Consider the following 25,718-nt stretch of genomic DNA (forward strand, 5'->3'; position numbering starts at 1 on the left):
TTTGGCTTTTATTCAGCGAAACCCCAAAAACATGACAGCCGAGTCTTCGGATGCAAGGGGACCATTAACCCCGTGTTCGGTGTTTGCTTATTTGGCTCTTAAAATGTTGGAGTCTCGCTGATTCACTGTAGTTAAGATTATTTTTTTGGATCGTTTTCTTTTTGGCATGACTTAATTCTTCCTCTATTACGACATCTTAATACATGACCTTTTTCCTTTCGAATGTAATCTGCTGTGATAACAACAACATACAAACTGGCTCGTATATGAAATATTGTCCTTGCGTGTTTTGCGGCTCGTTTAACCTCACAGACGACAACGAAATGCCACGATGTTGTTGTTGTTGCTGCGTTATTGGCCAACGGACTCCCAAGTTTGATGGAAACATTCCAAACGCTAACAGATCTTCTTCCTGTTTTGTCATTCGTCATCCTCTCTTCACTTTCGGGAGTTTCGTTCCCCAAAATACGATTGATAACATTTTCAGTCCCCCAGAACATGCCGGAACCCGCAAGTGCTACGGATTTTATTCATCGTTAAAAAAGAAACGAAAAAGTGTCTGACATTTGAGATACTTTGTCTGGTGAGATGAAATGAAACATTACCATTCCCTAATTTTACTTCCGAATTGCGTAATTCTTTTGGTTTTCCGCGCTGATTACGGTGAGGGGGAGTGGAAAAAGTAATGAGCCCAATTTCATTTAACCTGCTAACAATTGAAAATGTTTTCAGAAATGTTCACTGTTCATAGTTGAAATGCTGTACTTGTTTGAAGGACGTTTTAAGCCTGTACTCTTCCTGTCAGCCATTTTGGAAATGAGGTCGTTGTCGATACCCGTCCGAAGCTGAATTTCCTGCTTCGGAAGGAGAATGTGTTTAGGCAAGCCGAAATAGGCTACGGCGCAGTCAAAAGTGGGTGTCCGGGATCAAAGGCCAGCAACGAGAGCCTCGCACTCGTCCCAGGATAAAGTGCCCAAGATGGTCTCTCGCTCCTTTGCTCGTCGCTCAAAGCAGGCTCTTGTTCTTGGCCTCCGGGCCTGGACACTCACGTTTTGGCTGCGTTGTAGCCTATTGCGACTTCCCCAAACACACAGTGCAACTGTGGTTCCATTTCCAAAGCAAGAAATTCAAACAGAGCTCTCTGCTGCAGAGGAAGACACTTTTTTCTGATGAACCGTCAAACAAGGACTCCAAACCGTGACCATTTCTTAGTAGGCTGAATGCAATTGTGCTGACTTTTTGTCTGGCGCTCGTACGACTGATGAATACGACGTAGAGAGGAGATGCCGGACCGCGTGTCCCGCGCAGACGTCCGCTCTACGCCGTGACGCTTTCCGGCGGCGGCGGGCTGCTCTCCCGGCCGCGGTTCTTTCCGGCCTCCCGGCGCTGCGGGGCCGGCGCCTCGTCGCGGGCCGGCGTGTTGCGGTGCTGCTGGCGGCGCGGCGGGCGGCGCGGCGGCAGAGCCAGCGCGCAGCACGACACCCCCACCGTGGGCTCGGGCAGGTCCTCCGCCCGGGCCCAGCCGTCGGTCGCCGGGTCGTAGGTCTGAACGGCGGCCTCGTAGCGCTTCTCGGCCTCGTTCCAGCCCCCGAGAAGCCACAGCTCGTCGGGCCCCAGGGGCGACAGGCCCGCCGTGCTCGCCCCCAGGGGCAGCGGGGCGACGCGGCTCCACGCCCCCTCGCCCTCGGGGGAGAACACCTCCACGGCCAGGACGTCCACGCGCTCCCCGCCGGGCCCGAGCTGGCTGCCGCCCACCACGTACACCTTGCCGCCCAGCGCGGCGGAGCAGTGCCAGCCGCGGGGCGTCTCCATGGCGGGCTTCTCGATCCAGGCGTCGCCCTCGACGTCGTAGCGGGCCACGGAGCGCGAGTAGGCGCAGTTGACGTAGCCGCCGGTCACCAGGATGTCGCCCGACGGCAGCGTGGCGCTGGAGTGGCAGCAGCGCGGCACCTCCATGGGGGCGCGCATCTGCCAGGCATTGGCCGAGGGCAGGTAGCTCTCCGCCGTGGCCAGCAGGCCCTCGGCGTTACGGCCGCCTGTGGCGAACAGGCGCCCCCCGCTGGCCGCCAGCGAGAAGTGCGTGCGGCGCTGGCGCATGTTGGCCAGGTGGAGCCACGTGTTGAAGCGAGGGTCGAACCTGCGCACAACGCAAAATCTGCTCTTTTCGTGCAATGTGCAAATTCGGCTGATCGTTTTTGTTTGCTCTTTTCAAGTCAACGTGCAACGTGACAAGCGTGACAAGGTTTTGCGGCGGCCGGTCGACCTGCTGAGCGTGGCGACGGCGTGCTTGGCCTGGTTGCGGGCGTCGTTCTGGTCCTCGCCGCCGGCCACGTACAGGAAGCCGTCCATGACCGCCACGCACTGGTTGAAGCTCTTGGCCGGCAGCTGGGTCAGGTGACGCCACGCCGCGCCTCCCTCGCGGGGCTCCCGCCACAGCACCTGCGCGGCGAGCGGGGTTAAAGGTCAGGGCGGGTTCGGCTCGGCGGGAAACGGGATGGTTTCGACGGGCGCGACCTCGCGGCTGAGGGCGCGTTCGGTGAGGGACGGCCGCCCGCCGACGGCGATCAGGGCGAGCCGGCTGCCCCGGACCCGAGTGCGGTCGGACTGCAGCGCGTTCTGCCGGTGGGGCAGCAGGTGGTAGTTCATGGCGTCCACCAGCAGGCGGTGGCACTGCGGGTCCCGCATCATGCGGGGCACCGTCTGCACCCGGCTCACCAGCTCGCCCGGCGGGATGCTCTCCAGGCGCACGTGAGACAGCAGCGCGGCGGCGTGAGCCTGACGCGACGGCTCCGAGTCCAGCCACTTCGTGGCCAGCTGGGAAAAGGCAAAAATCCTCTCACGTCAGCTTTTGTCCTCATTAAATTCACACTTTCATATTGGAAGGTTACCGCCAGTGATCTGGACAACCAACGTGCTACTTGATTGTCCTTTTTATCCTTGTTCAAGTTCAATCTCAGAATATTGACTTTTCGCTAAAGATTTTGTTTTCTTGGAAGGTTCCGACTTTTTCCTCTGCAAAAACGGATGCAATTGTCTTCAAACTTTTGACATCCGTTTTTTTTTTCCCTTTGCGGAAAAAACACTGAGATTCTGGCTGTTTCTCCCCAAAACGGCGCCATTTTGTTCTTGTAAAATTCCGGCTTTTTCCTGAAAAAGCTTTAGTGCTATTCTGATGCAGAATACCACTTTATGGTCATAAAGTCATGACTGCTTTTGCTCTCTCCCAAAACAAGACCGTATTCTTCTCCAGTGACAACTTGTTTTTTTTTTCTCGTTCAGCTGTTTGAGGCGCTCGGGTGTCGCCCGGCAAAGCGGCAGCTGCGATGAAAATAGGCGCGGGGAATTCGTCCCCGTCGCGTTTGCGATCGGCTTCAGGATCGTGAACGTCCGCGTCGACCGAGTCACGTTGTCGTTTGTTTGATTGTCGAAGTGACAGAAAAAAAGTTGTCGTCTCGGGAGAATGGGGGGGAAAAAAATGGAATGTTCCAAAAATACAGTTGGATTTATTTGGAGAAAAAAAGGTGAATATTTTTAGAAGACAAAATAAGTGGTGATGCACACGTCGTGAGTCAAGGCAAAAAAAAAAAAAAACTAATTTGAAGTCAAGAAATATGTGTTCTGTTGTGATACAACTTTCGGGAAAAAACTCAATAGTTTTAGAACAAAGTCAGTATTTTTGTCGCTTTTTTATTTTTTCTCTTTAAAATCCAGCTAATATTCAAGAAGAAAGTCGAATTTCTGTGGAAAAAGCTATAGTAGTTCAAATAAAAAAGCTATGAATGTATTTTTTGACGCAAATCCAAAAACTTGAAATCGTATGAGAATGAAGTCATTTTGCAATTTTATGAGAAGTCAGATTTTCCCGAGGCGGTCCAATTTTGGGGAGAAATTTCAGCCCTCGTCATTCGAGAATCAAGTTGCATTATTTCCCTGAAAAAAACCAAGCGAAAAGTTGTCTTTTGACTAAAAATCTAGCTTGTTTTTTTCCTTGTTAAATTTAGATTTTAATCTTGTAATATTACTATAACGTCATAATTGTATAACTGTAGTCATATGTATTGTCTCATTTTATCAGGATGAAGTCTATTTCGTGGCAATTAAAAGAGAATTGTATTTTGTCTGGACAAATAGTTTCACTCTTATGACAATAAAGTCAAAATGTTACAATAGAACTTAATTCTCAGTTCTATTTTTAAGTATAACGAGAATAAAATGTGACTTTTTGTGGAAAAATGCGCAGTTGCTCGGCACGCGGTCCGCGTCGCACCTGGAAGGCGACGAGCTCGGAGGGCAGCCCCAGCGAGTCGTCGGCCAGGAAGGCGCACATCTGCTCCGCCGTCAGCCGGGTGAACAGCGGCGTGTCGGCGAACTGCGCGAAGTTGTCCAGCACGAATCGGCGGGCGACGTGGCACACGGGCAGCAGGCCGTAGGCGGCGGCGACGTTCCACACGTACACGCACGTCTGCGCGTTGAGCTCGGCCAGCAGGAAGTCGCCGCACATCTTCAGCAGCTGCGGGATCCGCAGCGCCGACGCCGCCGACGCCGTGCAGCCGATGGTGTACAGCGACATGTGCACGCGGCCCAGGTAGGCGAACGTGATCACGTTGGCCAGCCCTGCCGACCGCACGGGCGACCGCCGTCAACGCTGGGTAGGAAGAAAAGTCTACACACCCCTCCTTCCTTTTTCTCATTTCTAAACTTTGTCCAACTACGATGCAATTAAAAACAAAAAAGAAACCTTTTCGAGAGGGGAAGCAAAAATGAACAAGGGAGATAATGCAGTTGCGCAAGCGTGCACACCCTCTTGGAATTGCTTCATTGTCATTGACTGTGTTCACAATGAACCAATCGCATTCAAACTCATGTTAAATGGGAGTCGGCGTGCCTCAGATTAACCCCAAGTTCAGTTCCAAAGTTCTTGTTACAGTAACCTACTCACGTAGTTAGGTGTTACAATACGCCAATAAAGTTGCTTTTAAAATATAGAATAAAGACATTTTCTATTTTCCTAAAATAAAAATGTCATCATCATCCTACATTATATTCTATTTTTTCAAGGGGGCAAAAAGTCATCATCTTTTTTTCAAGACTAAAACCTTCATCTTATGAGAATAACGTCATTGTTCCGTCTTGAAATGAAATGTCATTTTTGGAGAACAAAGGCGCAACGATGATGACACTGGAGTTGGATGTGTTTTTCTTGAAAAAGACTTAGTCATCTTATAAGAATTACATTTAAAACGTTCAACCAAAAACAGTCATGATATTACAAGAATAGTCGCTCTTTCCCCCACCCCCAAAAAAACCCCAGTTGCTAACATGTGAGGATAATGGAAACGTATTTTTGTAAAATTGCGACTCTTTGTCTCGACGCCTCCAAAAGTTCCCGAATGATTTGACACGACAAAATGGAGGAAAGGCGAGTCCGCGGCCGATGGATCGGAGGGGACGCCCACACTTTGATTTCCGGGAACAAAACCGGCACGGTGTCAGTCGTTTTGGTGGCGGCTTCCGTCTTACCGAGAGGCGAGAGCGAGGGCAGCTCCAGGCGCTTCACGTCGGGATCTTTGGCCAGGATCTCCCGGAAGTAGTGACTGACGGACGAGATCACCAGCTTGTGGACGTCAAAGGACTTGGTCTTGCAGCCCAGCTCCAGATCGGTCAGGAACCTGACGAGGAACGCCGGCGTCAGCCAAAAAATAGGACAAACCTTCTTTCCTGAAAATCCCAACTCCGTTCCCGTCAAAATAAGACGGCGTAATACGACAACTTTTGAATTGGAAAAAAAAGAATTCATTCTGGGAATATTACCATTTTTTTAACCCCCCTCCCCCAAAACATTTGTCTAGTAGTAAATTGGACTTTCTCCTTCTAACATAGTGACATTTTAACTCGATAGAAATATCACCTTGTCCTAATATAAATGCGTTATCTAGGGGGGAAAAGTTTTTTTTTTTAACTTGAAACAAATCGGACTTTATTCTGATAATGTTACAACGATTAATATTAGACTATACGAATGAATGGCGTTTCCATTCATTTCAATGGAGAAAGATGATTTCCGACTTCAGAGGAAAGTCACGGAAAGAATTCAACTCGTAAGTCAGGCCGTGACTGCATTCTTCTTCCCGTCCCTTTTACTAAAGTAGAGCGTGCGGTTGGTCGGGTCGGCGGCGCGAGTACTTCTCCTGCCGCATCTTGCTGAGCTCCTCCAGCGTGGCGTTGCCGTGCTGGGGGCGCGTCAGCTCGCTGCCCAGGCCCAGGCCGCGCTCTCCGGGCCCGAGGTCGAGGCCGCCCAGCCGGGCGACGTCCGACGCCGCCATCTGCTCGATCTTCTTGGCGGCGCTCTCCACCACCACCACCACCACGCCGTCGCCGCGACGCTCCACCTTTAGGGCGGGCGGCTCGGCCTCCGCCGCCACCTCGGCGAGGGCGTCCGGAGAAGCTTTTTTCAGGCGCGGCGCCTTCTTCTTGGGGGCCATCTCGCTTCCTGTCGTTCGCTAACGAGAAGAAGGGCTTTTGGGCTAATGCGCAACCAATCTTCCTTTCTTCTAGTTTCAGACGTTTGGACACAACACACGGCACCTACAAACGTGGAAGAACAATGCTGCGTCAGCAAAAACTACGCTCATCTGTCCAGGTAAGCAATAGCAATTTTATGACAAAAACAAAACAAGAAAGCTTCATTCTTAATATCACACCCTGGACTGGTCACCGCACCATCAAAGCCTTGTAGAACAGCTGAACATTATTTTGGATGTCAATCAGAGTCCCTTTTCACTCTATCGGCACGGTAACCGCAACTAAGTAACTAATTCAATTGCAACTGTAGCGAAGTGACAAAAGCAACGTAAAAGTAAGCAAAACATTCTCAGGAAAGGCCTACTAGAACAGCTGAACTTTATTCCGGATGCTAATCAGAGTCACTTTGCACTGTAGCGGCACTATAACTGCAACTACGTGACTGTCACTAAGTATCTGTAACCAAACTGTAATTATGAATAACAAAATCAAATAGAAGTAAGATGAACTTTACAATTACAATTTAGGGTACAATTATGCGTTTTTTTTCACCCGACCTTATGATTATGATCTTATAAATAAAATATATATTTATTATCCAAAAAGAATGCCTTTTTTAAAATATAATTCTATAATGCATTCTTTCAAAATTACACCTTTTTCTTTCAAAAAAAACCCTTCATTTTGCGACTTTTGCTTCAACTTGAATTCTGTCTCTTTTTTTTATTATGAGCATGAGATTATAACTTCATCTAAAAAAAAAAAACGGTTGGTGGTGGTTCAATTTTCTAAGTACAGTACAGTATTCCCTTCCATTTTGACTGACTTTTCATCTTTTATATTTATGTTGTTGTTTATGCTCTGTACGGTGTCCTGGACTTGCCCAAAAGCGCCTTTCCCTGTATTGCTGCGTGTGAAACGGACTGCAAATTTTCCAACTTATTATCACACCTCCAGTATCAGAACGTTCCTCACCGACGGTTACTGTGTGAAATTGTGCAGGGTTTGTGCGTGAAAGAATCGTTGCGGCGGTTCGGGTCGCCGCTCCGGTCAAACGGCGTCGGCCGCTCGGAAATATCCGGGCCGAGGGCGGAGCGGGGCGCGGCCGACGCCGTAGGCAGCTGACCGCTCGCTTAGCGCACCGTTGCGACTCGAAAACAAAAATGACACGGCCGACAGCTGCCGTGCTGCAGCAGCGTGTCGTCGCCGTCGCGTCCACGTGTGGGCCCTCTGAGCTGAGCTATTTCAAATGACGCCACGCTCGACGGGCACTGGGCAGCTAATGATCTTACGGGGCGCCAGCTACATTGGAGCGGATGCGATCCTGTTCACGTTTGTGCCGATATCATCGGAAAGTGTTAGCACACCGCTACTTTGTTTACGTCAGCCATTACGCTTGGATGGAACCAAAAATTATTTATTGAATGGCTATCTTTCTACCTCTTAATGCTAATTTGCAAATGAGTCGCATTGCGGGTGTGATTTTAACTTACTGCCACAATATCAATGAAAACAATACCAACAAGCTTGCTCAAAACCTTCTTTTGTTCGCTACGTCTGTGTGGCTTGTCAGTCGTCCAGGTCCCGCTAATCCACAAAGGTCGAATCGAGGCAACTCGACTCTTCTGCTGTTGAATTTGCTGCGTATTTTTCCCAAAACGTTCAAAAATGCCAATTCTGCTACGAGGCTAACAGTCGTAAGTCTCAAGTCTCACCCTTCAAGTTACTGTGACAAAAATGAAGCGACTGCATTTCAAACGAGTCGAGTCCGATCTTGCCGAGTCACATCGTAGACACTGTTCGCACGTTAGCCACGTAAAGCTCGGTCACACATTCACGCTTTTTTCACGGTCCCGGACCGGTCTCAATTTTGCCTCATAAGTGAATTGATCCATCCGTCCATCCATTCGTCCTCCTCACGCGGGTTGCGGGCGTGCTGGAGCCCGTGCCAGCCAAGTCTGGGCGAGAGGCGGGTGCAGGCTGAACCGGTCGCCAGCCAATCGCAGGGCACATAGAAACAAACAACCATTCACACTCGCTTTCACACCTACGGGCAATTAAAAGTTTTCAATCAACCTACCGCGCATGTTTTTGCGATGCGGGAGGAAACCGGAGTGCCCGGAGAAAACCCACGCCGGCGCGGGGAGAACATGCAAACTCCGCACAGGCCGGGCCGGGATTTGAACCGGCAACCTCCCAACTGCGAGGCAGCCGTGCTAACCGGTCGGGCACCGTGCCCCCACTAATGCTTTATTTTCTTCTCAATAAAAAACATGAGCGACATGAAGCTTATTTCATGTTTGATCGTCTGTCGGTAAGCTAAAGTGTAGGACGCATTTTTTTTGTTTTTAAGACATCTGAATGCGTGTTAAATGTTGCTCACTTAACACTGTACACAAATACTTTTTTTTCCTAATCTAATTGTTGTATAGCGGATGAAATGCTAAAATTAGCTTTCTCTGTGCAGCTGACCTTTAAGGCAGACTTTTCCTCGATGGTGTCTAACTTTGTTCTAAATGTAGCTAACTTGAAATGAACACTCTAGACCAGGGGCGTCGAACTCAATTTTGTCTCGGGCCGCATTGTAGTTATGATTACCCTCAGAGGGAACCATATAAAGGTTGAATCACCAAATCATATTAGTACCATTACACAACAAATTGAGGGATAGCTAGTTTTGAAATCAGAAGACAAGGATCATAGTTTGTTCAAGTATTGGTTAGGTTGCTGTACAAGAAGGGTTTGGTAACAGAAACATGTAATAGCTCAACATTATTGTTTATTATGATGACAATTTGGAATTTGGGTGCAGATTTGAGCAAAAATCACGGAAGTTGACGAGCACGATTTGCTTTCGCGGGCGGGCCACATAAAATGACGTGGCGGGCCGCATCTGGCCCCCGGGCCTTGAGTTTGACACCTATGCTCTAGACACTTAACACTCAGTGAAATACCAGATACAATGCTAAAATGAGCTTTTTCTATTTCGCTAACCGATGCCAACTGTGCTTGGATTGTGCGCAATTCCACTTGGCAGGAGCCTTTACGTACATTTGTTATGTAAATCGCATTTGTAACATTTCCAAGTTGTCGAGAAGGGCTGAAAAGGTCAGAACAGACAAAAGTCGCCCTGCTAATGGCTAACTAGCGTGCTTAAATCGCAGCATTTCTTTCAGTCAATAACTTAATTTTGAAATCTTAAAAAGAAAACATAATGTTCATAAGCTCCGAAATTAAAACTTGCATCTCAGCGTCGTATTTATAGACACGAGGCACATACGCGAGAGTACGTGTACCCACGACAGCTACAATGTAACATTCCTATTATTATTATTATTATTATGCATGACTCCTAATCCTAATCATTGGGTTAGTAGACATTTAGTAATTAAAATAGATGTATGGTGGAACCTCAGGTTACGAATTAGATTTATTCCGTCACCCTGTTCTCAAACCGAGCTAATGTTCCCCAGGAAATGAATGGAAATACAAATAATCCGTTACAGCCGCACGACGACGTTATAATTATCTTATTTTGAACGCGTGGTTAAAAAGAAATACTCTGAAATATAGAAATCGCTGAAAACACAATTTGTGATGATGAAAGAGGAGTGGCTTCGCTAGCAAATCACTGTGCGGTGCCTTAACCTTTTCGGGCACTGCGGTTACGGTTAGCCCTAAATGGGTGCCACCTCCCAGAATGCAGCGCGGCTTTTGTGGTGCATCGTGGAAGGCGGGGCGGGGCGGCGCGGCGGACGACTGGTTAGCACATCCGCCTCGCAGTTCTGAGGTCGGAGGATCAAATCGGGCCTGGCATGTTTAGCGTTTGCACGTTCTCCCCGTGCCTGCGTGGCTTTTCTCCGGGCACTCCGGTTTCCTCCCACGTCCCAAAAACATGCACGCCGGGTTGATTGAAGACTCTAAATTGCCCGTAGGTGGGAATGTGAGTGCCAATGGTCGCCTGTTTCTATGTGCCCTGCGATTGGCCGGCGACCGGTTCAGGGCGTACTCCGCCTCTCGCCCGTAGATAGCTGGGATGGGCTCCGGCACGCCCGCGACCCGCGTGAGGAGAAGCGGTAAAGAAAATGGACGGCTGGATAGATGGACGTGGAAGGTGGCGGCCATTTTAGGCAAAAAAACAAAGATACCGGAAGTGTGGCGTCAAGGATGTTTACGCGGCTCAAGAAAAAACACAAAGTTCGGAGTCTTCCGCGCCAAGACTGTTCGTAAACTGAAAATAGTTTGAGAGATCATTCTTCCAAAAAAAAGTTCAGAAATCGAATCGTTCGGAAACCGGGTCGTTTGTAAACCGAGGTTCCGCTGCCTTTGGAAATAAGAGTCAGTTTACCTTCCTTTCCTGCCTGTTGGACTCTTCACCCTTTTCCCCTCCTGTTGCTTACTTGACGCGCTCGCTGATTCCTCACCGCTCTCTCCCCTGTCACTCAACCTGGGTGCTGTGTGTGTGTGTGCGCGCGTGTGCGTGTCGCAGGGTCTTACGTCTACAGTTGTGACGTAAGCCCCCAAAGCATTGGCTCCTTGAGCTCACACCAAACCACCTCCATGTCCAAATAGAGGCACCCGCAGCAGCCACCCTGCCAGAAATAACCCATAAGCGGCCTTCCCCGAGTGCAACCGACACCCGGGACCTTCAGGCTTGAGTCATTTCAGTGTTCAAAACGAATGTTCCCGTGTTTGTCGGGGGAGGGGGGGGACAATTAAAGACAACGTGTAATATGAAATCGCTGACTAATTCCTTTGAGCTCTAGTTTGGCTTTTTCAGCTCCAAATAAAAATTCTCTCTGACGTTCCTCTGCTGCCCCCAACTGGCCAAACATGTTACTGGTGAGCGTAATTTGAAGTTTTATCCACCCATCCATCCATTTTCTGAGCCGCTTCTCCTCACGCGGGTCGCCCATCCCAGCTATCTTCGGGCAAGAGGCGGGATATGCCCTGAACCGGTTGCCGGCCAATCGCAGCGCACATTGAAACTAACAACCATTTGCACCCAATTTAGAGCCGTCAATGAAGCTACCGTGCATGTTTTTGGGATGTGGGCACGAGAAGAACATGCAAACTCCACACCGGGGAGGCGTCCGGTAGGCATCCGAATCAGATGCCCCAGCCACCTCATCTGGCTCCTCAATGCGGAGGAGCAGCGGCTCTACTCTGAGATCCTCCCGGATGACCGAGCTTCTCGCCATTTTCTCTCAGGGAGAGCCCGGACACCCCCGACCTCCGGGATCTCGTTCTTTCGGTCACGACCCACAGCTCGTGACCATAGGTGAGGGGAGGAACGTAGATCGACCGGTAAATCGAGAGCTTCGCCTTTCGGCTTTGCTCCTTCTTTACCACAACGGACCGATACAAAGTCCGCATCGCTGCGGACGCCGCTCCGATCCGCCTGTCGATCTCCCGTTCCGTTCTTCCCTCACTCGTGAACGAGACCCCGAGATACTTCAACTCCTCCACTTGGGGCAGGATCTCATCCCCGACCCGGAGAGGGCACGCCGCCCTTTTCCGACTGAGGACCACGGTCTCAGATTCGGAGGTGCCGATTCTCATCCCGGCCGCTTCACACTCGGCTGCGAACTGCTCCAGTGAGAGTTGGAGAGCACGGCTTGATGAAGCCAACAGAACTACATCAGCTGCAAAAAGAAGAGATGCAATACTGAGGCCACCAAACCGGACCCCCTCTACGCCTCGGCTGCGCCTTGAAATTCTGTCCATAAAGGTTATGAAGAGAATCGGTGACAAAGGGCAGCCTTGGCGGAGTCCAACCCTCACCGGGAACGAGGCCGACACACTGCCGGATATGCGGCAAACTCTGACTCCGGTCGTACAGGGACCGAACAGCCCGTATCAGGGGGTTCGGTACCTCGTACTCCCGAAGCACAACCCGCAGGACACTCCGAGGGACCCGGTCGAACGCCTTCGCCAAGTCCACAAAACACATGTCGACCGGTTGGGCGAACTCCCACGCACCCTCGCCTCGAGGATCCTGCCGAGGGTGTAGAGCCGGTCCGCTGTTCCACGGCCAGGACGAAAACCACACTGCTCCTCCTGAATCTGAGATTCGACTTCCCGACGGACCCTCCTCTCCGGCACCCCTGAATAGACCTTACCAGGGAGGCTGAGGAGTGTGATCCCCCTGTAGTTGGAACACACCAACCCAGTCTGCCGATCCAGAGGCACTGTCCCCGATGTCCACGCATCGGGGACAGTTTCAGAGGCGTGTCAACCAGGGCAGCCCCACAACATCCAGAGCCTTGAGGAAATCCGGGCGAATCTCATCCACCCCCGGGGCCTTGCCACCGAGAAGCTTTTTAACCACCTCGGTGACCTAAACCCCAGAGATAGGAGAGCCCGCCTCAGAGAACCCAGACTCTGCTCCCTCATGGGAAGGCGTGTCGGTGGCATTGAGGAGGTCTTCGAAGTATTCTCCCCACCGGCTCACAACGTCTCGAGTCCAGGTCAGAAGCGCCCCATCCCCACTATACACAGTGTTGATGGTGCACTGCTTCCCCCTCCTGAGACGCCGGATGGTGGACCAGAGTTTCCTCAGAGCCGTCCGGAAGTCTTTCTCCGTGGCCTCGCCGAACTCCTCCCACGCCCGAGTTTTTGCTTCAGTGACCACCAAAGCTGCATTCCGCTTGGCCAGCCGGTACCCATCAGCTCCCTCAGGACTCCCACGGGCCAAAAAGGCCAGAGAGGACTCCTCCTTCGGCTTGACGTCATCCCTCACCGCTGGTGTCCACCGACGGGTTCAGGGGTTTCCACCACCACAGCCACCGACCACCATACGGCCACAGCGCCGGTCGGCCGCCTCGGCAATGGAGGCGCGGAACACGGTCCACTCGGACTCGATGTCCCCCGCCTCCCCCGGAACATGAGCGAAGTTCTGTCGGAGGTGGGAGTTGAAACTCCTTCTGACAGGGGATTCTGCCAGACATTCCCAGCAGACCCTCACAATACGTTTGGGCCCGCCAGGTCGGACCGGCATCTTCCCCCACCATCGGAGCCGACTCGCCACCGGGTGGTGATCGGTTGACAGCTCCGCCCCTCTCTTCACCCGAGTGTCCAAGACATGCGGCCGCAAGTCCGATGACACGACCGCAAAGTGCACATGTGGACACCCTTATGCTTGAACACGGTGTTCGTTATGGACACACTGCACCCGACCCCTATGTCCCCCCCCTCGCTCGCCTTCGAGGCCTGGCTCCAGTGGGGAGCCCCGGTGACCCGCATCCGGGCAAGGGAAAAAGTGATTACATCAATTTACTCATCATCAGGGGTCTTTCAGCTGTGCTTTGTCTGGTCCCTCACCGCGGACCTGCTTGCCATGGGCCTAAAACCCCAGTCATCTTAGTTCCTAGGATCACTGGGACACACAAACCACCCCACCACGACAATATTAACGTTTCTGACCAAATGTCCCATTTTAATCACAAATATGGATTTATAAATTAAATAAATACATTATAATTGAATTCTCTGGTAACACACCGAATAATTTTGAAATCAAATAAATAAATAAATACATATAAAGATAATTTCAAAAAAAGATCTCAGCTGCTGTTACCTACTTCCGAGTTTCATGAACTTTCGGTAAATGTTTAATATTCCGACCTGTATTTTCTGGGAATATGTTTTCGAACCTTCTCTGCGTTGAATTCCATTTTTTAACGTTGAATATTTTACATTTGTGTTCAAAACGCCGCGTTGAGGTAGCGGAAACTTTTCCTCCCTGCTGCTGTTGAGATGAAGTCGCTTCCGGGGCCAGCATTTGCCAGCAGTTAACATGGCGGAGGAGCTGCTGGAAACAGTGGACAGACTTCAGTCCCGGCTCATGGAGAGCCCGGAGCCGCGAAAGGTAACAAATGTGCCGATGTCAACGAGGTGTCAGACGAAGAGTTTAACGGCGGCCTTCTCCCATCCCGAGGCCGTTTGTCACCAGAACCCCGAACGTACGCAGGCCTCGGCAGGTCCCGCAGAGTAGCGTAGGGTCTGATACGATGCGTTCAATGACATCTGGATAATCGGGCAGCCGTTTGTGGTGGCAATCGGCTCATTCACAAACCCTTCTATGGTCTTCTCGCGATGACATTGTATGGGTGACAATTTAATAACCAATGCATTGTCTAGGTTTAAGTGTATTACCTACTTACATTCACTCAGCTTCAGTTCAAGGGTAGTCACTCTCCTGTTTACATGTTTTAATTATACACACACATGTACAATCGGATCCATACTAGGACACGTGTCAGATAACAAATGTCAATAAAATCAGTTTTTGTCAGCTTGTTGTCTCACACTACATTGCAATTTTAGCCATGAGTGGAATATTTTGTTTATTACTATTCCGTATGACACACAAGGATGGACAGTGTATGACTACATAACAAGAGTCATTTTGTCTTACTTGCATATCTCTGAGTAATTTTAAACCTATTTCTTGAAATGCTAGTTGTCATCACTCATGCTTTTGTTCCGCTGACCGATAAAGTTGCCACATGTCCGACGGTGCTTGGACGCATCATGCGAGACGTCACGACACATAAAATAGGTTTTAGACTTGGGCCATTAAAAAAAAAAAACCGTAACGGATTCGAACGACTGTTAGGTTAACACACATGCTTCGTTTATTCAGGGAAATCCACCACGAGTCGTTTAATTTAATGTGGAGTCATTTGTGAACCATTGTAGGCCATTGTAGCCGCTAGCTGAGCGGCTAGCATACGGTGACATTTAAAAAAACGCCATTCTGGGTATGAACGAGCAAAAACTCTAAATGGCCACTTCAGTTGGGCCTGTATCGTTTGTGTTAACTCTGGATCACGTTCTGTAAAGCCACACAACAAAGGAAATAAAAATAGCAATATTAGGACATCCCCTTTGTCAATGCAGAAATGTGTTTGTGTTGCCACAACATAGCAGACATGTTCCCTAGCAGCAAAATAAAACACTAAACAAAATGAGGGACACAAGTTCTTCTCTCTTCGCAATCCACTTTTTAAATATGTAAAGGAGGATAACCTGAAACCACAAAGACGTCATGTTTGATAATAGCTGTGTGTGGTTTACACAGGTGGTTGTTAATTACGCGTTGGTTATAGTGATTCATTTTAAAAGCAGCTTGACGCTAAAAACTCCAAAACAGTAAGTAGTGATGTTCTTTTGTGTGTTTTGTTTTAGCTCCTCAAGACGCTTAAAAGACTCGACGAGGTGCCGATGACCGTCGACATCCTGGTGGTGAGCTTGACCGTCACGTGTTCATCCCGTGTGTTCGTTTCAAGCAACGATTTGTGTTTTGCCAGGAAACTGGAGTGGGAAAAACTGTGAACTCTTTTCGGAAACATGAAGTAGCCGCCGAGGTGGCCAAAAACCTGGTAGCCAAGTGGAAGAAGCTCGTCCCGCAGTCGGCCGACAGGTACGCTAGCCACGTTTGGTCCAAACTTTCATACGTTGCCGACTGGAATCTTGTTCACGGTTCACATAGGGCCATATTCTCCCGTTGGTGACTTAAGTCACCAACACTGTCAAGGTGCGGCGATTCTCCCGTAATGACCTCTGACATGCCCGCGTGCGTACCGAGCGAATATGCGCCACTCGAAGTCTGTGGGAGGCTGCAAGTCCCGGAAGGTGGAGTTTCCCTGAGACGTGATTGCCATAGCAATGTATTTGGGAAATATACTATAGTTCCAAAAATATGGGCTCACCTACCTTGCCTTACATATGATTTTAAGTGATATGCCATCTTAAATCCATATGGTTGAATATGATGTTGGTCTACCAGTTGCAGCTGTAACAGCTTCAAGTCTTTCAACAAGGTTTAGGAGTGACTTTATGGGAATTTTCCCCCATTCTTCCAGAAGCATGTTGGTGAGGTCACACACCGATGTTGGCCGAAATGGTCTGGCTCAGTGTCCGCTCCAGATCACCCCGAAGGTGTTCTGTCGGGTTGAGGGCAGAACTCTGCGCAGGCCAGTCAAGTTCATCCACACCAAATTCTCTAATCCGTGTCTTTATGGACCTCGCTTTGTGCACTGGTGCACTGAGATGTCGGAACAGGAAGGGGTCATGCCCAAACTATTTGACTGTCCAAAATCTCTTGGTATGCTGCAAGATTCAGAGTACCTGTCACTCGAGCTCAGGGGTGAATATTTTGGACATTGTGACAACGTGAGTGTGCGTCAGTGCACAAAGCAAGGTTCTTTAAGACACGGATGAGAGTCTGGTGTGGATGAACTTGACTGGCCTTAACAGAGTCCTTACCTCGACCCTATAGAAGACGTTTGGATGAATTAGAGTGGAGACTGAGAGCCAGGCCTTCTCGTCCAACATCAGCATGTAACCTCGCAAATGCGTACCAAGAGAAATGGGCATAAATTCCCCAAAACACACTCCTAAACCTTGTGGAAAGACTTCCCAGAAGAGTTGAAGCTGTCATAACTGCAGAGGGTGGACCAATGTTATATAAAACCCCATGGATTAAGAATGGGATGTCACTGAAATTCATATCTGAGTCAAGGCAGGTGAGCGAATACTTTGGGCAATAAAGAGTATGTCACGCTTCAAATGTGAAATTGGCCCCCGTAGCGGATCCGGAAGTTAGGCGTCATCAGCGAGTCGTGAGCACCACTTGGCTAACAGGCTACTTTGAAGGAGGATGTCTTTTTGTAATAAATACTGTACAATAAATGTCATTTAATCAGCGTACTGAAGAAAGGCCATCAGTAGGAAGGCGAGTGAGCCAGCTGTTGATCAGCGTTGCCCAGCAACCATACTAGCGCCACACACGCGGGCGGTCGGGTCACTTCAATGGATTTCACCACTGACGGTGACATAGATCAAATAAAAACAAAATGATTCCAAATGGAACACACCATTGCGCCACTGAGATAACTGCAACTGTTGAGGGCGGCGCCTTCTGACCAAGTCCCAACCGCCATGCGGCAGCAAGTTTGAAGCATGAAAGGTGCATGAAAAATAGTCTGCTGGCGACAAATGGGTCTTGGCCAGTTAATCGGACATAATAGGTCCACCTTCGGCGTAACGCGGTAGGACACGTTACGGCCGTCGGGCAGTCGGTGAGCGCACGTCAGCGCGAGTCAGCGGCTGGGCGCACAGGGGCCAATCAAAATGTGCAATACGAGGTTTCGCCCTCCTGGGGCGCGAGACTTGCTTCAGCCTCTGGAGTGCGCACGAGAAAACGCGCTTAAGACTTTGGGAGAATGCGCGCTAGGCCAGATATGAGACGGAACGCTCACACTTTGGGGTTACGCCAGAAAATGAAGTGGGCGGCAGAATGGGCGCAGTCGGAAAAGCGCGGAGCTGCGCGCCTTTTCTGATTCAGCGTACGGGAGAATGTGGCCCATGGTCGCTGCTCAGTGTAAATGTCAATTACGGTAGCTTTAGGTCCAGCTTCTTGCTCGGCGTTTGAAGGTTAAAAAAAATAACACTCGCTCACTGTCCACATGACGTTGGCCGTGCGACATATTAGGTCCCGCCTTCTGGCGTAGGTTCCGAATGTTGAAACTCACAAAAAGAACATTTGCATCCCTTTTCTTGTATTCATCGACAGTCGAAGCAGCAACAGTCTCGTGAAAGATGCACCGCGGTCACATTCTCGAGACGCCGACATGGCCGTCCGTAGACGCCGGCGTGAACACTCCCCCGAGGAAGAGGAGCCTTCCTACGTCCAAGACGAGGAAGACGAAGGAGGGGAGGAGGAAGAAGAGGGGCGAGGCTATCGCACCGACGGCTCCCCTTCTCCACCCCGCCACCGGCGATACAGCCCCCCGCAGCCAGCGAGCGACCGGTCGGACAGGTTCGACAGCCCCGAACCCGAGCCAGAGCCAGAGCCAGAGCCAGAGCCCAGCCCTCCCCCTCCCCGTCTGCCGCCGCTTCCCCGCAAAGACCACAAACACGTCAAACACGGAACGCTCGACAGAGCTGACAAGAACCGCCGCCGTCACGCCGATCTCCCGCCCTCGAGCCGCGGCGACGGGAAGAAGCGGAGCGCCGACAGAGAGCGCGGCCCGGCCGCAAAGTCCGCCAAGCGCGACAGGAAGTCGGACGGGAGCAAGCGGGAGGAGGCCAGCAAGGAAGATGAAGGTGAGACTTGAATTGGGTGACTGCTGAATTCACAACTGAATTTACCAATTTCCCTGGAATTCCACGTGTTCCACCCCAAAAAATCATTCGAGTGACTGAGATGTTGAACTAAAACGTTCCTCCAGACACCTCGTCATGAGGCAAAATGTGTATTTCAAACAACCCAATCTGTACATTTGCCTGATAGGCTGCTAGATTAGTGCCAAGCCGTCATGGGAAAATGCCATCGACACGGGCGAACGATTAGCGTCTCAATGGCGGGCACGTCGCCGAGACCAGACCGGGAGAACCAACTGTCGCTCGCGCCCTCACCAGGACGACGGCACCACACGACCTGACCGTCGCTCATATAGGCCTATATATTCGGTATAGAAATATAAAACGTAGCGTCAGTGTCCTCTCATGAGGAAAACGCTTGAACGGCCATAAAAAAATTTTTGGTGACAATTGCTCACAGTTTTGTCACATTAAGCGACGTAAATGTTTTCCTCTGGAGTGAGCTTTTACAGGAGTTGTCAAAAGTTGCGACATCTTATTTCTTTATTGATGAAATTTGGACTGACCCAGCGGTGCCGGTGTCTGTAAGGTACATGATGCCGTATGAGGAGGAGGAGCAGCACAATATGCATTCAATTGGAAAGTGTGGCATAAAGATCTGTCTGTAACAATTCTAACAATGAACCGCAGGGGCTTATTTCCTTTGGGGAAAATTCACAGAACAAATTGTATTCCTCTTTTTGTTTTAATTCAGTCGATTGACAAAATAATTTTGGGATGCCTTTGGATCACGCTTTCCCATCCGCCTGTTGCCAGGGCGACTGCAAGCGCAGAAGCACTGGCCCGGCAGCGAGGAGGACAACGAGGATTTTGAGACGCCCACCATGTCCTTCGAGTCCTTCCTCACGTACGACGCGCCCACGTCTTCCGTTAAGAAGAAGAAGAAAAAGAACGCACCGGCATCCTCGTCCTCGTGCGGTCGCCCTTCTCGCTCCTCTTCGACGACGACGACTTCCCGTCGCGCCGCTCGGCCTGACGCGTCCTCGTCCTCCAAAGGGAGCAAAACCAACGGCGCTCAGAGCGCAAAGAGGTCTCGCACGGGGTCGGCTTCGGCCGCGCCGGAAAAACGCAAAAGGGTAAGAAGGCAAACTCAAGTCGTACCAGGGCCGTTTAGGGCCCGAGAGAGGGGAACATTTTTGGTAAAAATGTTCCCCAATTGGTAAAAAAACACTCGCGGGTTTGCCAATTTGTGCTGGTTTTTTTTTTCCCCACTTCATATGTACGAATCCTTTACAACAATAATGTTCTAATGAGCTATATTACAAGAAAATCAATATCGATATCTCAAATGGGAGCGTACAGACGCGATATCACCGTGTCGCTTATGGAACCCGTACGCGCCTGCGTCTCGTTGCAGGCGGCGGAGGCCGTCCCGCCTCTTCCCGAAATGCCGCTGCCGGCCATCCAGCCCGATTACCGACCGCTGCCCTCCATCGACGTCACGCCGCTGTCGCCGCAGAGGCGGAAAGGTAACGATGAACCCCGTCGAGCGCGTGGCGGCGCTTTCCCGCTTGGCGCGCTTCCGACCGCGCCTGACTCGATCGCCCGTCTGACGCTTTCCGCGGCAGGTCCCGTCTTCAGCGACGAAGACGACGCCGGCTTCACGGGCAAGCGCTTCAACTCCAAGATGGTGGTCTACTCGGGATCCAAGACCGCCTACCTGCCGCGGATGATGACGCTGTACGAGCAGTGCATCCGCGTGCTGCAGAACAACATCGACTGTAAGTTTGTCGACATACGCATACATACGTTGGATCAGCTTCATTTGTTTCAGTGGTTCAATTTAAAAAAAAAAAAAAAAACTTTTAAATTGAACTAATGAAATAGATTCACCACAGACAGAGAGACAGATTTCACGATTTTATTCCAGCTACATGGCAATAAATTATTGTCAAAAGCTTAAGTTCAATTCAAAAAGGGAAAGTCATATTGTAGAGATGGACTCCACACAAATATTTCATCATTTAAAAAACAATAAAATTATATATATATATATATATATATATATATGTGTGTGTGTGTGTATCATTTTGATGATTACAGCTTACAGCCAATGGAAGCCCAAAATTCAGTACCTCCAGAAACTAGAAAATTCCGTAACAAACAATGGAAAAGATTTTGAATGTGAAAATTAGGCAGGAATTTTGCTGAAGGGATCTATATTGTGTGTGAGTACTGAAATCGCATTGTCATTTCTCGAGATGTGCTTGTATGTATCGTTTTGCGTTTGCACGCGTGACGGTTGTGGCGCTCTTGCAGCCATCGACGAGGTGGGGGGGGTCCCCTTCGAGATCCTGGAGCCCGTCCTGGAGCGCTGCACGCCGGAGCAGCTCTATCGCATCGAGCAGAGCAACCAGGTCGCAAATTGCCAGCACGTTCACATTCACATTCATCATCATCCTCATATTTCTTGCTTTCGTCCGGACTACGTGTCTGTGACTCCAATTGCTTCATTCAAATGTATTGCTTTTTCATTAAATAATTGGTAAATATATTTATCATAAGTCATTGTCAGAAACCTTCGCAAAATATGTATTTACATACACTTTTCACATGCTTTTATAGTTAAATTGATTATAAACAATACATTTGAGTGTACTTTAAAACATCCATATAAAATACAAAAAAAAGTACATTTTTAAAATGATTATTTCAATGAACTAAAACTTTTTTTATTATTATTGTTGCTGCTTAGTTAATAAAAAAAATCGAGTCCAATCCAGAAGTAAGTGAAAACATGTTGCGTGCGCTGGCAAGCGACTGTTGCACCTTTGGAGTGGTCCGACCGGGGCTCGTCGCGGCGGCGGCATCGTACGCGTCGACGACCGCGTTGCGTTGTGGGATGTGGCGGCCATTTTGGGCTGGCGGTATCCACGGTGAAGCTAAACAAGCCTGTGTAGTCGGGCGGCGTGAAAGGCAGTTTAGAGAATGCAAGAAAGCGAAGGCGGCAGTTGCCAGGCCGACGCGGGACCGAGACTCCTCGTCCGCGCCGCCGGCGGCCGGCTCTCGGACCGCGGCCCCGGGTGGCACCCGGGCGGACTCGCGCCTCCCTCGGTGCGCTTCGCACTCGCCGGGGCTTGGACGGCTGCATTCACCGACGCTTGAGTTTTTATTGGACTCGACTCTCGTTTGGTGTGCACCTATGTTAGGGGTCTTTGGGTGTGGAGAAAAGGGCCATACAAATTGGACAAATTATTATTATTATTATTATTATTACAATACATTTTGCCAAACTAAACTGGACAGCGAGATAGCAAACATGAACACCTTTCTAATGGTTACCAATTGTTTCTTTCTCTTTTCAACAGTAACGTTTAGGCTTCCTAATACCATTATTACGTAACAAGTTTCGCTTTCTTCGCAGCTAGACTGAGGGCAAAAAAACAAAGATACCGAGCCAATGACATTTATGCGACGTGAGAAGAGGCACAACTGAGCTTTCGGCAGCCGTTCCGGCCGGGACTTGCGGGACACTAACCAAAAATAGTGCGGGAACTGGAGCTGAAACGATGATCGAGTCACTCCGAGCAAAATCTCCGCCTGGAAGCAGGGATCGTTTTTCCACACGGACTAAGATGTTGCTGCATTCCGTGTGGAAATGACTTGCCGTGAAGGTGGCGAGCCGAGAGGAAAGAGCGCGAAAAAATGTCCAAAATTTGGGATCATTTCGCACTTCCAAAAACAACTAGTTAAACGATCGCTAATACAAGGTACTTTATCCATGTTAGCGAGTTGAATTTTGCCTTCCACCGCTAGTTGTAACGGATCACAGCGCCACACATTTCGTCCACACATGGACACATTTCGACACCGCCGCTGGCGCACTTTCAATCGCTTTCCTGAACGAGCGCCAAGCAAATACACCTAAACAATCAAACATGATGGCCACAACTGGCGCCCAGACCAGCTAACCCGTTAGCCAGTTAACAGCTCGCGACGGCTAACTTGACTTTCGGTCGCCGACGCCCACATCCTTTTACAGCCATACACACTCAAAGTCACAGATGAACAGTCTTTAATTATAAATAATACAATTTAAAAATAAAAGAAGGAATTTCACGCACATTTCTCTTATTTTACATAGACCGTTATTCTTGTTATCATCATCCCTTTCATTACCTCATCCACGTGCAAATGAGCTGGCCCATCTGTCAGTTTTCAAACTCAAACGCGGCCGTCGAATTTGCTCAGTGGTTCACGGAGGACTCGGACGAGCTGTGGATGCGCCACTGTCAGCGTGACTTCAAGCGCGAGACGCCGCAGGAGTACGAGTCCTGGCGGGAGATGTACCTGCGGCTGCACGACGAGCGGGAGGCGCGCCTGCGCAGGCTCACGCAGAACATCAGCATGGCGCACGCCAACAAACCCAAAGGTAAAGGCGGGCGTTCTCCCATTTGTAGGGAAGACAGAAGAAATATGTTTCATTGGTGTTCTCAGATTATGAGGGCGTCCTTTGAAAAAGGTCTTCCCTGTCAGCGGTCCCTGGACCCGAAACGCTTGAGCACCCCCGTGTCGGAGTGTTCCGGGCTTGAGTGCGCTCTGCTTTTGTCCGGCAGAGCGGCAAGTCAAGATGGCCTTCGTCAACTCCGTGGCCAAGCCGCCTCGTGACGTCCGCCGCCGCCAAGAAAAGTTTGGGACCACCAACGGGTCTTCGGCCGCCTCCGTCGCTGCCGCCACGCCCATCAAGTCAGAATCGCATCCAAAAAAAACCTAAAATCTTTTGGGATTTTTTTTTTTTTATAGGGGGGGGGGGGGGAATATTGTTTTGTTATGATATGGGGTCAGTACACTAATGTCAAACATCTTATGGGGTCATACTCATATAATTGGATCAATAAAGATAGACACACTTGTAAAAAGAAAAAAAAATCTAATTCAGCTATTTTTTATGCTTAAAGCAAAAGAGACTTAAACGTATATTGAAACACCAAAATATTCAATACCAAACATTTGCTTGATGGTGACCTATAATGTGAAATTCCATCGAAGGGCAAATGCAAATGATGTTAGATGTTACGATAATTATAAAACTTGAAACAACTGCTACTTACTTACACACACGCAGCAGTAACGCAGAAAAAGTGCTCTGTGGGAACGAGAACAGTTCCTGGAGCTGAGTGAAGGCTCTTAATTACGCTGCATGTCTTCCAGTAGAGCTCAGTGCTGCCCAGCATGTTGTGGCGCAAAGTGGTACTACACTGAAGACGCGCAATTCCCAATCAGACTTGCATGCATACTGTAAAAAAGGGTTTAAAACCATTGCTTAAAAATCTGCGATAAAATAAGGGGTTCACTCTACTCCTCTTCCAGAATAAGACCGGCCACCATCGACTACTCCGGCGAGTCCAGTCACTCGTCGTCGTCGTCGTCGTCTCTGCTCAACCCTTCCCCCGGGTCGTCACGATCCTCGGCAACCGGCGCGGGTGGACCCGCGTGCCGGGACAAACCGCAAGTCAAAAGTAAGTTTGGTTCAAATACTGCTTGCTAAGTAAGTCACTTCTACGTCTTATTATGCTCATTTCTCTCCCCCCCCCCCCAGAAATCGCCCCCATGATGGCCAAAACTATCAAAGCTTTCAAGAACAGATTCTCACGCCGATAAATGTTTGGAATCGAACGCTTTTACCAAAGGCAGCGAGCGTCCTTGAAACATATTTCCGACTGAACGTGAACTCTGTGGGGTTGGTGGGAAAAAGGGCAGAGCTTTTATTTAATTTGGGCTCTTGGGGGGGAAGATATTTAAATGACAGTCGTGTCAGTGGGGAAACAAAAAAAAAAAGTTTTTTTAGGAAGCCATTGCACAAACCTACAGCAGACATGACGAGGGCTAAGTGATGATTTAACTGTGACTGCAATGTCCGCATAAAATACTCATTTGGAGCCACAAAACACAAAACTGCGGCTACCGATTAGATGTAACCAGCTCACGAAATACTCATTTAATATTATTATTCCTGGTTAGCAGGCTAGGAAATGGAGCGCACCCTCTATATAAATTGTAACGCTAGAGGATGGCTAAGGTGCACTCCATTTGCTTACCCAGAGGTCCAAGTTGTTCATAGGAATCATGTTAAACCCACAAATGAGTATTTCATGCGCACATTATATCTATTTCGTGCCCACAATTGAGTATATCATGTCTGGAGCTCTGTAGACACTAACATTGTTTTAAAAAAAATATATATATATTAAGGATGGGCCATTTGTTTTTATTAGTCCAACTGAATTTACTTTTGGTGGAAACATGAGGATTGTGTCTTTTAAATCAAGTGAGTGCTCCGAAGTAACACAATTCAGCATTTGGCTTTTTCGGTGGGAGGCAAAAGGATCAACGAGCTCCGCTGTCCAGCGTGCGTGCGTCCTGTGTGTAAATATCCACTTGATCTGCTTCACTGTGACCAACCAGAAGATGAGGAATCAGGAAAAATGCCCACCACAAGCTTGATTTTAAGAAATGTATTTATGACATTATTAACCACGTAGACCAGACGCCCCTGCTCATCTTTGGCGCGTAAAAAGGAATTAGATGGCAAACCTGCAATTTTATTAGATTTTAATAAATGTTATATGGTCCTTTTTTTTATTAAATTTGACTTTTTTTGCCCAGACTGTTTGTGCGTGTTTTAGTCTTTGGTGTACATGATCATAAAGGGAGATGGAGGCACCCCTCTCGTGTCAGGTTTTGCTACATATAATATAGACATATTCACTATCAGCTCTGTGTTACTGCAAGGCAATAGCAACAGCAGACAAATTTATATTATATATTTTATAATTAACAGTCTATGCTGGCCAGTTGCTCACAACTTGTCACTTACTATACTTTTGTTCAATTTACTAATGAAGTAATCTTGTCGCACAATAATAGTATTTGTTATTGTAATTTATAATACGTGGGGATCCTTTTAAATGTGATCTTTACAAAAAAATGACATTTTAAAGATAATATTTTAAAAATAAATTGTATATGTATACATTATGGTTATCACTATACATTTAATATTTTATGTAAACTAGAAATTTACT

At 49.0% G+C, this 25,718-nt stretch overlaps 2 protein-coding genes across 4 annotated transcripts; one reads left to right on the forward strand and one right to left on the reverse strand.

Moving 5' to 3' along the window:
- On the reverse strand, positions 1 to 10,998 carry klhl43 (kelch-like family member 43). The gene is made up of 7 exons (XM_061665278.1): positions 10,871 to 10,998; positions 6,184 to 6,585; positions 5,521 to 5,669; positions 4,268 to 4,614; positions 2,515 to 2,814; positions 2,264 to 2,439; positions 1 to 2,137 (listed from the first exon to the last, which is right to left on the reverse strand). The coding sequence occupies exons 2-7, from the start codon at positions 6,480 to 6,482 to the stop codon at positions 1,318 to 1,320; spliced, it is 2,091 nt and encodes a 696-aa protein (XP_061521262.1). The 5' UTR covers positions 6,483 to 6,585; positions 10,871 to 10,998; the 3' UTR covers positions 1 to 1,317.
- Positions 6,396 to 25,300, forward strand: eloa (elongin A). 3 transcript variants are annotated; one of them, XM_061665279.1, is made up of 13 exons: positions 6,404 to 6,640; positions 14,247 to 14,392; positions 15,715 to 15,771; positions 15,837 to 15,949; positions 18,104 to 18,636; positions 19,450 to 19,769; positions 20,051 to 20,162; positions 20,262 to 20,414; positions 20,953 to 21,050; positions 22,885 to 23,065; positions 23,250 to 23,379; positions 24,004 to 24,152; positions 24,233 to 25,300. In XM_061665279.1, exons 2-13 carry the CDS (start codon positions 14,321 to 14,323, stop codon positions 24,292 to 24,294), a joined length of 1,980 nt encoding a protein of 659 aa, XP_061521263.1. In that variant the 5' UTR covers positions 6,404 to 6,640; positions 14,247 to 14,320; the 3' UTR covers positions 24,295 to 25,300. The 3 variants fall into 3 exon arrangements, with proteins under 3 accessions (XP_061521265.1, XP_061521263.1, XP_061521264.1); XM_061665280.1 differs by having other exon boundaries at positions 14,251 to 14,392; XM_061665281.1 differs by lacking the exons at positions 23,250 to 23,379; positions 24,004 to 24,152; positions 24,233 to 25,300 and adding an exon at positions 23,131 to 23,230 and having other exon boundaries at positions 6,396 to 6,640.
- The last annotated feature ends 418 nt before the right edge of the window (positions 25,301 to 25,718 follow it).

Source organism: Phycodurus eques, chromosome 20 (genome assembly GCF_024500275.1).
Source record: "Phycodurus eques isolate BA_2022a chromosome 20, UOR_Pequ_1.1, whole genome shotgun sequence".
Lineage (NCBI taxonomy): Eukaryota > Metazoa > Chordata > Actinopteri > Syngnathiformes > Syngnathidae > Phycodurus > Phycodurus eques.

Coding starts and splice junctions, on each gene's coding strand:
- klhl43 (XM_061665278.1), bottom strand. CDS start 6,482: ATGGCCCCCAAGAAGAAGGCGCCGCGCCTGAAAAAAGCTTCTCCGGAC. Junction 4,615..5,520: donor GCCCTCGCTCTCGCCTCTCG/GTAAGACGGAAG, acceptor TGCGGTCGGCAG/GGCTGGCCAACGTGATCACG. Junction 2,138..2,263: donor GCCGTCGCCACGCTCAGCAG/GTCGACCGGCCG, acceptor CGTTGTGCGCAG/GTTCGACCCTCGCTTCAACA.
- eloa (XM_061665279.1), top strand. CDS start 14,321: ATGGCGGAGGAGCTGCTGGAAACAGTGGACAGACTTCAGTCCCGGCTC. Junction 14,393..15,714: donor AGAGCCCGGAGCCGCGAAAG/GTAACAAATGTG, acceptor GTTTTGTTTTAG/CTCCTCAAGACGCTTAAAAG. Junction 23,066..23,249: donor GCACGCCAACAAACCCAAAG/GTAAAGGCGGGC, acceptor TTTGTCCGGCAG/AGCGGCAAGTCAAGATGGCC.